Source organism: Fusarium coffeatum (genome assembly GCF_003316985.1).
Source record: "Fusarium coffeatum strain FIESC_28 chromosome Unknown BRIP53273_contig_113, whole genome shotgun sequence".
NCBI classification, from domain to species: Eukaryota; Fungi; Ascomycota; class Sordariomycetes; order Hypocreales; family Nectriaceae; genus Fusarium; species Fusarium coffeatum.
The window spans coordinates 182,596-199,961 of NW_022157906.1; the positions used below are offsets into that span (position 1 = coordinate 182,596).

At 48.5% G+C, this 17,366-nt stretch overlaps 3 protein-coding genes across 3 annotated transcripts; 2 read left to right on the forward strand and 1 right to left on the reverse strand.

Moving 5' to 3' along the window:
* Positions 1-209: 209 nt before the first annotated feature.
* Positions 210-2,141, forward strand: FIESC28_05315 (uncharacterized protein; the record flags this gene model as incomplete). Its single annotated transcript, XM_031159462.1, has 1 exon — positions 210-2,141. One exon carries the CDS (start codon positions 210-212, stop codon positions 2,139-2,141), a length of 1,932 nt encoding a protein of 643 aa, XP_031016533.1.
* A 151-nt stretch (positions 2,142-2,292) lies between these two features.
* On the reverse strand, positions 2,293-2,904 carry FIESC28_05316 (uncharacterized protein; the record flags this gene model as incomplete). Its single annotated transcript, XM_031159463.1, has 1 exon — positions 2,293-2,904. The coding sequence occupies one exon, from the start codon at positions 2,902-2,904 to the stop codon at positions 2,293-2,295; it is 612 nt and encodes a 203-aa protein (XP_031016534.1).
* Positions 2,905-7,292: 4,388 nt separating this feature from the next.
* On the forward strand, positions 7,293-16,703 carry FIESC28_05317 (uncharacterized protein; the record flags this gene model as incomplete). The annotated part of the gene is made up of 3 exons (XM_031159464.1): positions 7,293-7,578; positions 7,628-15,373; positions 15,421-16,703. The coding sequence occupies 3 exons, from the start codon at positions 7,293-7,295 to the stop codon at positions 16,701-16,703; spliced, it is 9,315 nt and encodes a 3,104-aa protein (XP_031016535.1).
* Between the last annotated feature and the right edge of the window lie 663 nt (positions 16,704-17,366).

Sequence of the window (17,366 nt, forward strand, 5' to 3'; positions counted from 1 at the left end):
CTGGCTAAATCGTACAGTCTTGGGGTAAAGCCAAGGAGAGCTACGCCACCGTTGAATCTTTAAACATGCTCATACAGTCTCGTCTCCACCTGCATTAGCCATCTCAAAAAGCCAGGTAGTTCCACGCGGGGATATAAGGTTGACAGGAGAACATACTTATTTACCCAACATATCGGCTGCTTGCCATTCATCAGCATCAAAAGCCCAGAATGGAGTCTCTCACAAGGGCACTGGGCGCCCGGCACATTCAGAACATGAGCGAAGCCGAAACACTCGAGCCTCACTGGGGCTACGCAGATCGCGCCCTGCCGTGTGCCAAAGACGTCAAAACCTGCGCATACCTTGATCTCGTCTACTCAGGTCACGACTATAGCATGCTATTTGTCGGTATCTTCTGGGCGATCGCCATCGCTGTGTTGTTCACTTGGGCTTTTGCCCGTAAGATGTGGCCGTCACCGAAAGCGGACGAGTTCTTAATTGCAGATGGTGAAAAGGTCTTTTCATCGACAATAAACCGGCAAAACCGAATGCAAAGAACAGTGGGCTCTTTTGTTCGCTCGTATCTATTGCCAGATTCACTACGCATCGTTTTCGGCCGAACAACACGTCTACAAGTCTCTCTACTGGCCATCATATCAGCATATCTCATCATCGCAAGCTTCGCCGGTCTTACTTACAAGATCTGGGTCGTTGCGGTACCAGATCACGAAGGCGTTTATACAATTCGAACTACTCTCGGTCCATGGTCCAATCGAATTGGTGTCCTCGCATACGCACTTACACCACTCACTGTCATGCTGGCGAGTCGCGAATCGATACTGAGTCTTTTGACTGGGGTTCCTTATCAGAGCTTCAACTTCTTACATCGTTGGCTCGGATATATCATTCTTGTTCAGGCTCTGCTTCACACCATCGCGTGGATTGTCATCGAGACAAAGCTCTACGCTCCGCAACCAGACGCTGCACTGCAACTTATCACGGAGAAATACATGATATGGGGGATCGTCGCAACGTTGCTCATCATGCTTCTCTTTGTTCTGACTTTGCCTGTTGTCATCCGTCGAACAGGCTACGAATTCTTCCGAAAGGCCCATTATGTACTCGCCATGGTCTACATCGGTGCTTGTTATGCGCACTGGGACAAACTATCCTGCTTTCTGTATTCGTCTCTTATCTTTTGGGCCCTCGACCGTGCCCTCCGTCTGATTAGGACTGGCTTGATTCACTATCAGCTTATGGACACTGGGTCAATGGGCTTCAAGTCAATCAAGGCATCCGTCAGGCATTTTCCGGATTCTGAGAATGGTGATGTCGTGAGAGTGGATTTTGTGCACTCTCAGGACCCGTGGAAGATCGGTCAGCATTTCTATCTCTGCTTCACTGAATGCAGTATCTGGCAATCGCATCCATTTACTCCTCTGAGTTTACCAGTACTCACAGAGGCGACTGTTCAACATTCGTATATCCTGCGCGCAAAGCAGGGTGAGACCAAGAAGCTTGCAGAAATGGCACGCAAACAAATGGCTGAGAACATTGATATAACGACCCCAGTCATCTTTTCTGGCTCTTACGGCGAATCGATTACAGAGAATTTGACACCAGAGACTAACGTGCTCTGTGTTGCTGGTGGTACAGGAATCACATATGTTTTACCCGTCCTACTAGATCTCATCTCCAAGCCGTCTTCCACAATGCGCAAAGTCCAACTCATCTGGGCTATTAGGAAAGCTTCGGATGCCCAGTGGGTCCATGACGAGCTCGAATCTATCTTGCACTCTCGCGAGTCGCATGGTATCGAAGTGCGTATATTTGTAACGCGCGAAGCTGGTAGTCCTACAGCTGTCATTGGCGCGGACTTGGGGGATAAGGAAGTCGAAGTTGGCACTTCGTCGCCGTCGAACCTCTCTGACTCAGGAGATGTAAGCAGCGGAAGCTCCACTTCTCACCCCGACTTGAGTAAATTGGTTCCTGAGTTTATCGTGGATACTGTCAGAGGTTCTACAACTGTATTTGCAAGTGGACCAGGAAGCATGGTCAGTGACTTACGCCTCGCTGTTGCTGCTAGCAACTCCGGTTCCCAAGTTTGGAAAGGCAATGACCGATTTGATGTTTCTTTAGTGTGCGACAACCGATTAGAATAATTCCATTATAGCTACGTCAATAGGAAACTGTCCTCCATGACTCTCTCTAGTCCTAGATATCTAAACCTTGCTTCCTGACGACCGACTGGTCAATATAGACCAACCCCAGGCGTGGTGACTTTCCTATCTTTTTTTATCAAGCCGTATAGACTTAGTGATATCCATGTAAGCATACAGGAACGGTGGAAAGGGTCTTGCCAATAAGCAAGTGGTCATATGGGTCGAGACTTGCATAGCCAGCCTCGTAACGCCTACATCTCGCATCCATCTTAATCAAGCCATTGCTGACGTGGCCGGAAGTCACCGTCCAGCTATAGGCGTTGCTTCGCGTGTTGATACAAGCGTAGACCATAGGTCCACCTAGCTCGTGGGCATAGCCGCGCCACGACTGGACGGGTTTAGGGTTGGGGAGGGTGCTAAGATATAAGCCGCCCCAGCGGTCGATTGTCGAACGCCACTCGGCTGTCGAGAGGTCCGTCAGCCGTACGTCCAGCTGGTAGCCCCAGCAGTCGACCATTTCGCGCTTCTGAAGATCGCGCTTATGGCTTTGGAAGGACGCGAGTGCCGTCTCGCTCATGTGGCGTGTGAAAGGCGCGTCCGGTTCGTTGTCGGACCAGATTACCTGGGTGCCATTGTCGTAGGTGAGGCCGCTGATACTGCCGGAGAAGGGAATCATCTCATCATAGTATGTCTGGGGAGGTGATTGTGGGAGGGCGATGGATGGTAGGGCCCAGGCCAATAGGACGGCGGCGCTGATTTGCATGATTGCGCAAGGGGAACAGCAGAGATGGTAGAAGATGCTTAAGGTGGGAAGCTGAGAGATATTCAAGTCAAGAAGAAACAGACTCTATCTGGGCCCCAGCCAGTTTAGATACCTTTTGCCTTTTTCTATTCTCTGCCTATGTTTTTCCCCCTCCGCCTGTCTTCGAGCCTTCGAGCTTAGCTCAGGTAAAAGGCAGAATACGATTCATTCATCTGTATCTATCCATGAACCCCACATTGCTTATTGCCTCACAGATTAACCAATGCTCAACCCAGGGTCGTACACCGAAGGGTCGTTGTTAGCCTGGAGGAGAAAGTGCCAAGAGTCTAGACTACATCCATTGGGACTACTTTCCTTACATACCTATGTAGGATGAAGAAAGTTCTGCACATGTGGACCAAAAACTAGGGTATAATGGGGCAAACACCCGACAAGGATATTCATCCAACACCGACAAAAACGCCAGCTCAAGGCGTATGGCGTGTTTTCTGTAGCATTATGGGATTCCTGGGATTCAGATGTTACCTACCTATTGTAATCTTAGACTAGTACACTTGAATGCTTGCAAACACGTCTGGAAAATACGAATAATATGCCCCCGTGCCGCATTAAACAGGGATCAGGCTCCCACTTTATCAGAGCAACCCTTGTACGGCGAGCTTATCTTATCTAAGCGACAAAGGTAGTATCAAGGGGTCGGTGTAAATATCAATCCCCAGTTTCGTTCCAGACAGTTTTCTCAACCAGAGGATGTCCTATATTTGTGTAGCTGCAGAGGCCTCAAAATGAACATTTGACAAATGATCTTACGAAGGGTCGTATCCTCTGAACCGTTAAAATGCCGTTGCCATTTCCTTATGGTGCGTCGCTAAGGCGGGACGTGAGAAGGCGTGGGAAGCCCAACATGTATGTCCAGAAATAGAAAGACTGAACCACCCAGTGTTCTGCCTGAGGAATATCGTCTCTTAAGTTAGATACCGTCTTAATAATGCAGTATTATCAAGCAAGCATCCAATCCAGGCAGAGGTGCATTCGATTTACAAAACTTGTTATAGGGTAGTTTAGCGCTCTTGGATATTTTTAAATGACTACATAAGCAAAGCGAACCAGGAATATAAATTTTAAAGTCACTGATCATCAAGTAAACGAACAAAAAGTCCCAGTATCTAATTAACATCAGAACCCAATTAATCTATTGCCATTTATCATGCCCTGGATAGCCTTGCTGTACATTTTCAAACCGCGTGCAGCCACAAGCCTTGCTTCCGAGATGATTGATGATGGCAGCCAGAGTGGTGAACTGCTTATTGCAATCCCGTTTTGGGCAGTGGTAAAACTTCTCTTGGTGGGCAAGCGGTTGTTAGGTCAGATTTAGACGCGAAGGATAAATAAATAGTATCTACGGACAGGTGAGTTCAAATGCTGATTCAAACCCTGAAGGCTATTAAATAATCGGTGGCAAAGATAGCACTACCAAGCTTGGCAACTCTGGTTATAGGCGAGGCCATTGGCTTCATACTGCGTTAACCCGTGCCAGCCTATCAGGTTGTTGGTGATAGCGCCGTTAGGATCCTTAGCTCGTACAAACTTATACAGCGTGTCGCGATTTAAATTCGTGGCCTTGGGGCATGAACCTCTTTCCGCGTGGTGTGTAAGACTAGTCGCGCTGGTAAAAGCGCGTTTGTAGAAGGGGCACTGGATATCTTGTCGGCGATGTATATGCGAATTGAGGTGCATCTTGAGATTCTTCGAGTTCTGGAACTGCTTCTTACACTCCGTACAATAATGGCGATCTTCTTGCTCATGGCAGGTTGATTGCTCCTCTGTCGGTTAAGTCTCCTTGCAGATTAAACACTCATACTTGAAATGGTTTACAGCGTTCATGTGTTGCCAACGAGCCTGGCCGGAAGTGAAGAAGCGGTAGCATGTGTCGTACTCGAACTCTGGGGCACGATGACCTGTCACGTCAAGGTGCTGGTCGCGAGCTTTCCAGTCCGCTGGAAAGGCTCTTGTGCATGTACCACACTCGAAGTAGTTGTTCGCGGTAGGGTACGGGTATGGATGGTGACGTGAAATTGACACGGTCCATTCTCAATCATGTTGGTTGCGAACTCCCCTTAATTTACTTAGCTTAGTTTGAGATATTCTGTTAGTGTCTTAACATTCTCCCACCAGAAACAGTTACTTACCTGTTAAGGTCCAATTGACGACCGACCCACAATGTTTCACACGCTAACGACCAACAAGAGTATCAGAGTCACATGCTGGGCACCTTGGGGATCTTCCGAGGTCTCTGTACGCTCGATACAACCTCTCGAATTGCACTCTTGTAACCCGTTGCTCCATTACTCTCTGGTCTACGTAGCGGTACTTGAGGTCTACTGTCAATGAGAGAAAGAATTGCAGTTATAGAGTGTACTAGCCCCAGATCGCGGCTCGGTCCTAGTCTAGTCGGCTGTAAGTGTAATTTTATTCTCGGCAGCTGCCTTAAATGGACCCATCAAAACAGCCCACCAGCGGGTCTTTTCTTTTCTTTATTTAAATTAGACCGAGCTGCCTTTTTGGAAGACAAGAATCCTCGCCTCAAAGGTCTCATCACGGGGCATTCAACAGTCAGTCAGTGATAAAATGCATTTATCCAGGCTATTTCTTGCTTTCAGCCTAATCTTCAACGCGAATGCCTTCAACCTATACGACGAACATCATGATCCGACGAACGCTTGCGACAGGGCCTTGTCAGCTGACATTGATTGCGACGAGTCAGTCGTCGATTACTTGAAATTTGGCTATGTTTTTCCTCGCAGCGGGACAAGAGAGCAAGAATGTACTAAATCCTGTTCTCGATCGATCCAGGCCTGGTATACAACACTATCCACCGAGTGCGGTGCTGCTCGGGTGAGACGTTATGGGAAGATGTGGCAGGCCTGGAATCTTACGTGTGAGATTGACACTCAAACGGGGGGATATTGCAGTGGTTCGTAAGCCAGAATTCTAGAAAAGAATGTTAGGTACTGACCGTCCGCTTAGAAATAATCTGGGACTTCGAATTCTCACAGCGCCCGATTCAAGGCGATCTACCTCCCGAGTACCTTTGCCACCCTTGTTATGTCCACCTGTTGACAACACTTAATTCATGGTTTGGCATCGACGAGCCGGACAAGTACTACTTCAGAAATCTGGTGCTTGCCAAGAAAACATGCGACAAGTCAATCACAGTGCAGACTTCGAGTCTGCGTGCTTTGGGGAACGTGCTTCTCAAAAAGAGTCAAAAGAATAGTTCGAGCTCTGCGCCTATTGTCCGAGCAGAGGTCATTCTCATTAGCATGGCGGTCTTTGCTGTTGCCTCTTGGGCCCGGATCAGAGTATTATAGATATAAGAGCTGGGCTATAAGGAGCCATAACTCATAGCCGAGCTAAGAACTGATGGTCAACCATCTTGATGCTGCCCAAATAACGACCGACTAAACGAACTACAACCTATTGTCGTCAATGTCGTGAATTATCGGATCAATTAATCTGTCAAGTTTCTGTAACTAAAATTCTTGACTGGCCGAACCACGGAAGCAGACAAATTAAAACAACACACTGCTTTCAAAGTCCCTCCGCACAACAATTGAAGTCGTAACAGCAGCGGGGACCTTTCAACGCATCTAATGCCGAATCAGCCCAGTGGCTGAGAGAGGTATGGAGCTTTATAACTCCGTGTCAGTTGAAGCATCAGGTACCCAGAAACGATGTGGTTTCCAATGTATCGGAGTCACAAAGAATCAGTTAATCAACCATAGCAGGAACGTTTCTTCGGAGGTAGGAAATGTGCGATATCGGTCTGGAAGATCTATAGAAATTGTTAGAAGCAAGACTGTCATCTGAGCCTGAAATTCGATTCACGCACCCGCTGTTGTTGGACGGCCTCCCGCGTCTGCAATGCATGACTGCCCAACCAATACCAACCAATATGCATGCCATTTTACTGATGCCTCCGAAAAGAAGCAACAGATTCATGGTACTTCGAAAATGCCATTTGGTTGAAGAAAAGGTTAAATGTCATTGTTCCGAACGACTTCAGCCGCCAACAACTGATACGGATAGGATAAATTGTCGCGGCCTGCTTATAAAGGAATTGCAGTGTGGCGTTGTAGCATCAATAGTAGTCTTGGCACCTGGGTTGCCTTGCCGCTATCAATGCGGGAGGCCGACCAGGCGTATCAGGCTGCCTAGGCTTAGGCTTCTCGGCGTCGACGAAACCAATTTCATACCTGCTCGTTTGATCGTTCATCCGTCGAGCCTTTTTAACAAATATTGATGAACGTGTGTTACCCAAACTATTCGAATCATACCTTGAAACGAACCTGTTACCATTTCCTCGAAACCTTTTGTCTGCTTCCAAGATGGACTTCGTCAACATTAAGGACCAGGTTGAATACCTCTTCCATCACCTGTTTCTGCCTCCGAAGCTGCCAGGTGGTGATGATTCAAGTGTTTTGAAAACTATCTTTCTGATGGAATTTGTCCAGCAGTCTCTACGACGCTTTGCCGACGTATTGGTTGAGGAAGATGCGGCGACCATCCAGCCAGCAATTTCCATGCTGCGAGAAATGCAATTGACGACGGACGTCAAAGGCTTTCTGGATCAAGATGGCGTCGAGAGCGTCTTGAGAAGACTTTCTCGTGAGAGTATGTGCTCACATTACCTTTTCTTTCAGGCTGAAAACTAATTTTGTAGACCCTGTCGCACTCTTTCATGTTGTCGCACAGAATGCAGGTCTGCTCATTCGCAGAATGGAAGATTCGGTCTGCTTCGAAACCTTTGAGCTGTCGCCCACCAACGCAGCGGCCATGGTCACCAAGGGACGCTTGGTTCGCCAGTTTCCCGACACCGCAACCAAGATATCCGACAAGGAGTTTGACAATAAGGAGTTCCAGCAAGTCCTGGCCAACACACTTGTCAAGATGTCTTACCAGAAAGTCGCTGAAGCCCAGCCAACGGCTAGAAAGTCTCGGGCGGACCACCACGAAGAGCGAGAAACTACAGATCCAATGATAGTGAATGAGCTTCTGACAAGCTTCCTCCGGGGTGTCGGAGTACAAGCCCACATCAATGGCATCCGAAAGAACACGCGTGAGGAAACCAGCTACAACAGTAGCAAGCTTCCGTGGCGAAGATCTCCAACCTGGCTGCTCATCCGTGTGGGCCTGCAGCTCACAATGACGCGCCTTACAGGTGGCTCGGACGATACTTACAAACGCTTCATGGTCTTCTTAATGGCACATGCTCTCATCAAAGCAAATGAAGCATCTGCTTCGAGCGAGGTGCTCCACATCATGATGACCAAGATCTCTCATCGCCTCTGCAAACTCAAAGAGCTTCGCGACGACGAATGGCTTTCAACCGTCCAGGCTGTCGTGTCTGAGGCCTCAAAGATCTTGGATGTGAGATGGGAACGAATCCGGAGCTACTCCGAGCCGCAGCTGGATATCAACACGCTGGCCTCGTCGGAGACGCAAGACCGTTTTTTCTTTTCCCTTCCAGATATCGACAATTTCATTGCGTCTATCCAACGCCGTGGTAGTAACGATGACACCTCAACCTTCCGTCCGGTAGCCCACATCAGACCCCTGGACGCCTATATCCTTCCGGATGTCTGTATCCCACAGGATAGGTCGTACCTCTCCTTCAGCCTTGCAATGGTAGAGTCTTGGGTCCAGACAAATCTCGATGAGTGGATCACAAAGCATATTCAGGAGGAAACAGCCTGCGGGTCGCTCAAAGCTCTGCTTGAAATCTATCATTCGAGAGCAAAAGACTTTTACTCGGGCCGTCCAGAAGGCGCATCACAAATGCTTCTAACCATCGGCGAAATCTGGGTAGGAGCCGACAGATCCGCATTGTACCACTACCCTCTGCTCAAAGAATACGATTCCGAGGTGCCCACCATGATCTGGCAAGCACTTCTGCTTCAGTCCAAGGTAGATATGGCAAGACTTCACCGTCTTGAGAGCTATCTGGCGAGCCGCAACGGCGCATCAAATAGACCATCTGTCTTTCGCTCTTTTGGCGTTAGTATGTCATTTCCTGTGCAATATTTCCAATCTTCCTCAATGCTTCAGACCAAGAAACAGAGGATCGAGGAGAAGGCTGAGTTGCATAAACAAGCCAAAATCGAAGAGTTCTACCAACTCAAAACCAGATACAATGACTTGATGCAACGGTATAACTCCACACCTTGCAGGCAAGTTTATGTAACTGAACTGGGTGTGACGTTTCCCACTCACGATCCCCACTGCAATCGCTGTTCTTTGAAGGATCAGGCAAACAACCTTCAGATAACGGTGCACGAGTGGCCGTTGCCCACCAATAACCTCCAAGCCCAGGCAACAGTCTTTGAATTGGGAATCCCTCAGCCGTTCGCAGAGTGGCGGGATGTTACTTATTATATGATCCATGACGTGATGTCTTTCAAGTCATTTGGGCAACGCCCCAGTTTATCTTACTCTTTGGACTCGTACAGCGGTCTTTCTGCCTGGTGCAACTCTTGGCCGAGTCGAGTGCACCTTCTATCAGAGACAAAACCCCATCTTCAAACCCATCGAAGTAGAAAGTCCATTGCGGTCAGTGGTGTGGCAGATGTCCATGTACAAAATGGCCTCAACTATCATTACCACGATCGTGACAATAGCAGCTTCATCTCTCCATTTACCGAATCATTGGCGGTGTCCGACCTGTGCACTTATAAACTTCCCGATCGCGCCCAAGCCTTGACTCGATTCCTCGTCCACACGTGGCTTCAGCCTAATGGAGAGACTCCAAATCAGGTGATAGCAAGTCAACATACATGCCCCGACCATATGACATTGGGAGAGTTCAAGGCTCTGGCTGTCTTACCGTACGGATATCGTCTGCAGTGGATGAGCATTTTGACCCAACTCGCAATGCCCACCGTTGACTTCAACCAAGAAGAGACGGCCATCTTCTTGCTTCAAATGAGCCTACAGGCTGGCCCAAGCACTGTCTCGCAGAATACCCGAGACACTCATACGCGTCTCACCGGCCTGGAATTTGGTCGTCAGTTGTTGAAGGGTCTCTCTGATGCGGTGTCCAGGATTGAAAAGAACTGGGAGTCCCACGCCGCTTTGTGTTCCTTTACACTTCTAACAACTAGGCTCCTGTCTCTGGCCAGTCTACAACTATCCCAAGATGTTTTAGGGCTCTTAGCCCATTGTCGAGATGTCTCGTATCAGTGGCTGTTGACCTTGAACAAAAAGGTCCAAGACACGGCCGACGACATGCAACGAAAGGAGCTTTTGGAGTCCGTCCTTGACATTGCCATGATATGTTTGCAGACATTTCATGTTGACGATAAGCACTTGATGCAAATTCTCATGGCCTCAGAACAGGCATCTGTTTTCCTTGAGTGCTCCATGGCCATCTACAATGCGACTCCTACCAAGAATAAATCCCAAAGCGCCCTACAACGTATTATGACAGACAGAACTCAAAAGACCCTGCATCTCGCTTACTCAACCCTTGTCTATGAAGTAGTATTTCGGAGAAACGAATGTCTTGACCTGGCGATCAAGCGAAACTGGCCAGACTTCTCTCGCACAGCAGATTGGTCCTTGGCCTCTGGTACATGCTATTGGCTCGAAACGAACTCTGGCCGAAGACAAGTTAACCTGAACGTCCTGACCGGCGAACTCCTGGTCAATGGCGCCCCTTTGGCACGTCTGCCGCGTGATTATAGCATCCACGAAGATTACGGAAGACTCTTTGGATCGATGATCTTGGATGTCATGCCCAGTGATGCACCAGGCATGCGATTCAGCGCCACCAGAAAGCTTCTGGGCTATACCGTTCACTTTGGTATGCAAGGCCAGGACCTTCTGGTTCATCTTCACAAATCTAAAGCGGCTTTAGATCTTGTTCCATCTAGAATGCTGAAAGGGAAAGTCCCTGACCAGTTAGCTGACAATTTCGCTCATTGGTACCAGCACGAATCAAAGGGCATCGAGTTCTGTGAACTGCAGGATCACTGGGCTCCAAATAATCAGGAGAGCTGGAAGTTCAGGCAAGGTGAGGGCAATTGGAAACTAAGCCTTGGAAATGATGTTTTCCTCGTTGCCCCCTCAAGCACGTTAGCCAAGCGTATCGCAACGATCCTCGACCCTCTTGAAGCACCACTGGGACTTCACTTGGTCTATGATGCTGTCAAGCAGGTTACCGAAATTCGCATTCCAAAACTGCGACTGGAATTTCTTTACAAATTGGGAGGTGTCTTGATCCATTCCCGGCAGTTCCGCGACATGCACATCGATTCGGATCAGTCTACAGGGACACTGGTGGGGTTGAAAAGTAAACTGGTATTATCCAGTATCATGGAACCAGCTCACAGGTCCGTCCTCATTCCGGAAGGCGAGGTTCAATATGAGATGAAGATATACGACCACTCCGACAAGCATGCGGTGGTCAAAGTGGTTCATGGCAGTGCGCGTCGTGTACAGGCTTACAAGCTCGATGATCTCCTCGGTCGACTTGTGGGCAGCACCAGAACGGAGAGCAGACTTTACCTCGCATATCTCCACGCACTTACATCATTCTGTCGTCCGGATCCCTTCATTGAACGAACAGGAACCGAAGAAGCTTTGGACATCATGGGATCTGCGATAGTCCGTGCTCCTAGCGTCTTGACTGAAACCTCGTACAGCATCCTCGGCCGTATCACCAGTCTATCACCAACACGCTCCTTCTACCCAAAGAATGAGAAACTGATGCAGGTCACCAAGTGGTCTTCTAAGCTGAGCTGTATGTCTCAGGATGATCGCTTCTACAAAGTTGTGCTCGAAATCCTTGCGAGATGTCGAGAAATTTGTTTCCTTTATCCCAAGCATGAAGTGCCAGCCTCCCCAAATCACTCTTACATCCACCTGGTTGAACGAGCAATCAACAGAGGTTCTACCGCACATGTTTCTGGATTCGGTGCCGAAGACTTCACGACTCAACATGATGTTATATATACCCCAAGGACCCAGGGGAACCTATCAGCCCGATCACTCCGCGCTCAAGAGATTGCCTTCCGGGTTTATCATAATGAGTCTTGCATGATCGAGAAAGTTGGTCTTGATTTCCCTGAGTCTTTGTATCAGCGTCTTTCTGTGGCCCCCGTGGAGAACCCGCGACGAGTACCACCCAAGAGCACCATGCAGTATGACTCGAGATGGCTCCAAGAGACGGAGACTTTTCTTTCTTCAAATTGGTGTCAGATCCACTATGCTTTCCAGAAACAACGGCAATGGCTAAACAGGTTCGAGCTGATGGCCTGGATAGCCACTATGTCTTATTCAAAACATTTCAATCCTAGAGTCGTCCAAGCCTTGTTGATGATGGCACAATCTGATTTAGTCTCAGCAGTACCATTGCCATCTGATCTCTCATTTGATCTGCAGCAGGGATACAGAGTCGTCCAACCCGATGTCAACAGGGTAGCTCAAAGTGTAGGGCGACCCATTGCATCATGTCCCGAAAGCTCTCTTCCATCTCTGCCAGGTGAAACTTCACAAAAGCTACTGGCCAGACGAAGACGACAATGCGATCAAAATAAAAGCCATGCTGTCAAATCCTTCAATAGCCAACTGTGTAAACAGTGGCCTTGTGCAGTCCCCAGTATGCCGCAAGGGAGTGAAGTGGATACCTATCTCAAATGCAAAGATGCCATGAAGCAGCTCATGCCCAAGTGGTCCTCGTGGTACAAGAACCTAAGGTTCAAGGAGTACCTTCAAGAAATCTACTATCGCCTAGACGAGGTGCCGATTCAAGCTCTCAAGCTCCAGTCGCAACCTGAAAGGGTAACGGCGCCTTCACAGCACCGACCACTGGGATTCATATCTACTGATGATTTATTTCGCAACCCAATTTCAGACGACAATGTCTCTATCTTACCAGTAGTGAATGTCTCACTTCAAGAGGTCAACAAGGACCTCGGCACCGTGGATAAATTGACCGGCATCATTGATGACCTCGAATTTCAAGCGAAATTACCTTACCAATACCGCTATCTGAACGAGCTGCGCCAGAGTGTCTCAAGTTTAACCGAGCGTGCTGAGAACGAGCTTGAAATCATTCAGAGTAATGAACTTGGCTATTTATTTCGGGAGAACCTAGATCGTCAAACGAAACACGCAACAAAGGTCGATCAAAATCTGATTCAGGGCATCTTTCGAACTCAGCTCACCCGTAGGGATGGAAGCTCGGTGCCGAAATTGATGGAATCTATCTTGTCAGATTCTAGGTACCTACCAAGGATGACAGCAAGTTTTATACTTCAGCAACTCAAGCCGTCACACTTTTCACGCCTCAATGAGACTTGGAAGATGGCTATCATACAGTGGGCAACTTGTATTGCCGCTGTTCAGCGGGCTAAGCGACTCATGAGGTTCCAGTCTAGCCCTGTAGACCTTCTTCGCGAACTCCAGAATCCAGGACATGACACCTGGGAGGCTCGGGATCATCCAGAATGGTTGTTGCTGGAATGTGAGAGCGAGATCATGATTCGAGACGTGCAACAGCAGGTCACTCAAATCATGGTCAATCCTCCAGAGGAGAAAAATGCTGTTATGCAGTTAAACATGGGCGAGGGCAAATCGACCGTGATTGTCCCAATGGTCGCTACCGCTTTAGCAGACGGATGCAAAATGGTCCGTGTCATTGTTGCTAAGCCGCAGGCAAAGCAGATGCATCAGATGCTTGTATCGAAGCTCGCGGGCCTGCTTGATCGACCAGTCTACCTCCTACCATTCTCTAGAGACATCAGAATGGATGCACAGCGAGCTGACTCGATTCACCGGCTGGTCAAAGACTGCATGGCTGAAGGTGGCATCTTAATGGTCCAGCCGGAGCATTTATTATCCCTACAGCTTATGGAATTGGAATGCCACCTGAACAGTAACAAAGGAGCAGCGGGCCGTCTCAGGATGATCCGAGACCTGTTTGATCACGCATCTCGTGATATCGTGGACGAAAGCGATGAGAACTTCAGTGTCAAGTTCGAGCTCATATACACACTGGGACAGCAGTGCTCAATCGAAGATAGTCCCAGTCGATGGTCAGTTGTGCAAGAGATACTGGGACTCGTGGCCCAAGTCGCTGGTGAAGTCAAGCCGCTCTTTTCGAAGTCACTCGAGTTTGATCATCGGAGCGAAGGTCAATACCCCACAGTTCGCTTTCTACAGGCTGATGCTGGAGAGGAGGTCCTTCATCGTGTCGCTTCACACATTTGCAAGAAAGGCATGTACGGATTTCCGATCAGTCACCAGCCTGAGACGTTCAGGAAGGCTGTCCAACGTTATATCACTCAATGGGAGGTCACGCAAACGGATATCGACCTAGTCGAGACAAGCCGCTTTTTCGATGGGGCATCTGTCGGCCGCGTCTTACTCTTACGTGGCTTATTTGCAGGTGGTATTCTCGCCTTTGCCTTGGGCCAGAAGAGATGGAGAGTCAACTATGGTGTCGATCCTCAACGTCAATCAGGGACCAAGCTGGCCGTTCCTTTCCGCGCCAAAGACAGCCCTTCCCCACGATCTGAGTTCAGCCATCCAGATGTTGTGATTACGCTTACGTGTTTAACCTACTACTACGGTGGTTTGGATCAGGAATCCCTATTGTCTGCCTTTCGTCTACTTGTAAAGTCGGACAATGCGAGAACAGAATACCATGAGTGGACGAGAACCGCTCCGACCCTACCATCGCCGCTGAAGACTCTAGAAGGCGTCAGCTTACGAGACCGAGCTCAGTTCCAAGACGAGATATATCCGCACCTTCGCTACTCCAAGTTGGCAATTGACTACTACCTGAGCCACCTTGTGTTCAGTAAGGAGGCAAAGGAATTTCCGCACAAATTGTCAGCATCGGGCTGGGACCTTAGCAAGGTGAAGGATCATCCTACGACTGGATTTAGTGGGACCAACGATTCAAGATACGTCCTTCCCACTGACATCAAGCAACTCGACCTCCCACAACAGAAGCACACCAATGCCCTCGTGCTTGGCTATTTGTTGCAGCCGCAGAATGGGGTCACTTTGGTACCGGATGAAGCCAAAGGCGCCCCGTTCAACAGCCAGATGCTTCTACATATGATATCGGGCATGGATACACAGACACGTGTAGTCTTGGATGTTGGTGCTCAGGTGATTGATCTCACTAATCTACAGTTTGCGAAACAGTGGCTGGCGCAGTATCAAAATGAGAACAACACCCAGGCAGTCATCTGCTTCAATGACGACGATGAGATCGTCGTGCTCGATCGATCTGGCAAGGTTGAGGATCTTGAAATGTCGCCATTTTCCGAGCAGCTTGATCGCTGCCTTGTCTTTCTAGATGAGTCTCATACCAGGGGAACAGATCTCAAGCTTCCACCCAGCTACCGCGCAGTAGTCACGTTGGGTGTTGGTTTGACAAAGGATCGATTGGTTCAGGGTAAGTAAGGACGGGTGACTATCAGGCCATTGCTAATCATTCTCCAGCATGTATGCGGATGCGGAAACTTGGAAAGGGTCAAAGCGTACAGTTTTGCGTGCCGTGGGAGATTGAGCAGAAGATCGGCAATCTAAAGTCTCAGCAAAAAGCTGGCAATCGTGAAATCACGATATCTGATGTCCTCAATTGGGTCATTTCCGAAACGTGTCTCGACCTGCGCAAGGCGATTCCTTTATGGCTTAATCAAGGTGTTCGATTCAGCAGGCAGCAAGCTCTTTGGTCCCAATATCGAGTCGGTGATGGTTCTCAATGGGCTGGGCAATTTCTGGAGGACGAATCTCAGAGCTTGGACCAACGCTATCGTCCGAGAAACGGCCGTGTTAACTTGGATTCATTCTTGGAAAAGGCTAATAACTTGAAAATCAACGTCCTTCGAGCTCGCTGCGACGATTTTGGATTAACTGAACTTCATACAGCATCATTGCAGGAAGAGCAGGAACGAGAGCTTTCTCCCGAAACGGAGCAAGAACGACAAGTTGAGAAACCACCTGCGGCAGAACCGGAACCACATTCCATTAGTGAGCCTCTACGGGATTGGATACTGGAGGGTCCTGTCTCCACTTCGTTCAAGGCTGTGTGTGTGCCTGCCTTCCGCGTCCTGAAGAGCACATCGGCAGCGCAGCATTTCAATCTCCAAAGCTTTCCCAGCAGCATACGTGCCACGCCGGATTTTGCCAAAACAGTCAAAGGGGCTTTCGGGATTAACAACTATTCGGACTCGTTCCAACGTCCGGTGCAATGGATCCTAGCCGGCAAGTATCAAGCCAAAACTACCTACCTCGTGATTATCAGCCCATTTGAGGCTCAACAACTTCTACCATTGATCCAACGATCTCAATTTGTGGGCTTACATCTCTATGCTCCAAGGGTAAATCTTGCATTCCAATCCCTCGATCATTTACAGCTCTACCGTGTATCAGGAAACCCCACTGCAGACGCTATCCCAAGGAAGGCAGTGTTATTTCTGAACCTCTTTTCAGGACAACTGTACCTATCATGCTTTAAAGACTATACGAGAATTTGCGATCTGCTTGGCTTGGTTCGGGACGCTTTGGATGATGATGTTGTTCTCGGCGCAGATGGCTTTATCCCACCAGGCACAGAAGGAGGCTTAGTGAACAAATCGAAGTTTCGAAAAAGCCCTGTTCAATTCTTGCGAGTGCTTATAGAAAGGGTTCGACAGGATTGTGGATCGATCGAAAAAACAGATATCGGGAGGATCTTTGAAGGTGTCCGTTTGCTAGAGCGTGATTTCAACGACAGGATTTAGGAAGTACGCTACGCTACTCTCTTCACTGCAAATATCTGCAATGAGACTGTTTTCGGATGTTGTGTCACTTTGGATTGCCTTTCCGTTCTAGTTAACTACTAGCATAAGTAGATAGTGGAGTCTTAGGTGCCAATAGATAGAATCCAGGGTGTGAGGGTCCCTGCTACCTTTCTCGCTTGCCACTCTTCAGCTAACACCTGGCGTACGAATAAGCTTTTGTGATTTCAAGTGCAAACATCGCAGATTCACATCGAACTAAATTCAAAATATGTTCCGTCGGCTCATCCTTATTGCCTCTAAGATATCGACAAGGTGAATCCCCTTGTCTTTGACCTCAAGGCGAGATAACAGAACGACCCTACTCGTCAGTCCAGGCCATCAGTAAGTCTATGATATCACGTCTAAGACATATAATATCACCACCGGCAGTTTAAGCCAATGATATTTCTACTATCTGTGATAAGAAGACTGGGACTGAGACAAGTGATACGCCGAGCGGCCGAATCGCATCTTCGGCAGCTATTTGGGCATTACCTTGTCGCACTGTCAAAACGCAACAGGAGTATTGAAGCCCGAATTGGACTTCCCGCGGTCAATTAGACTGTCGCAAACATGGTGGTTGAAAATCAGATATTGTAGGGAGGTAGCAACCCCGTTGTAAGA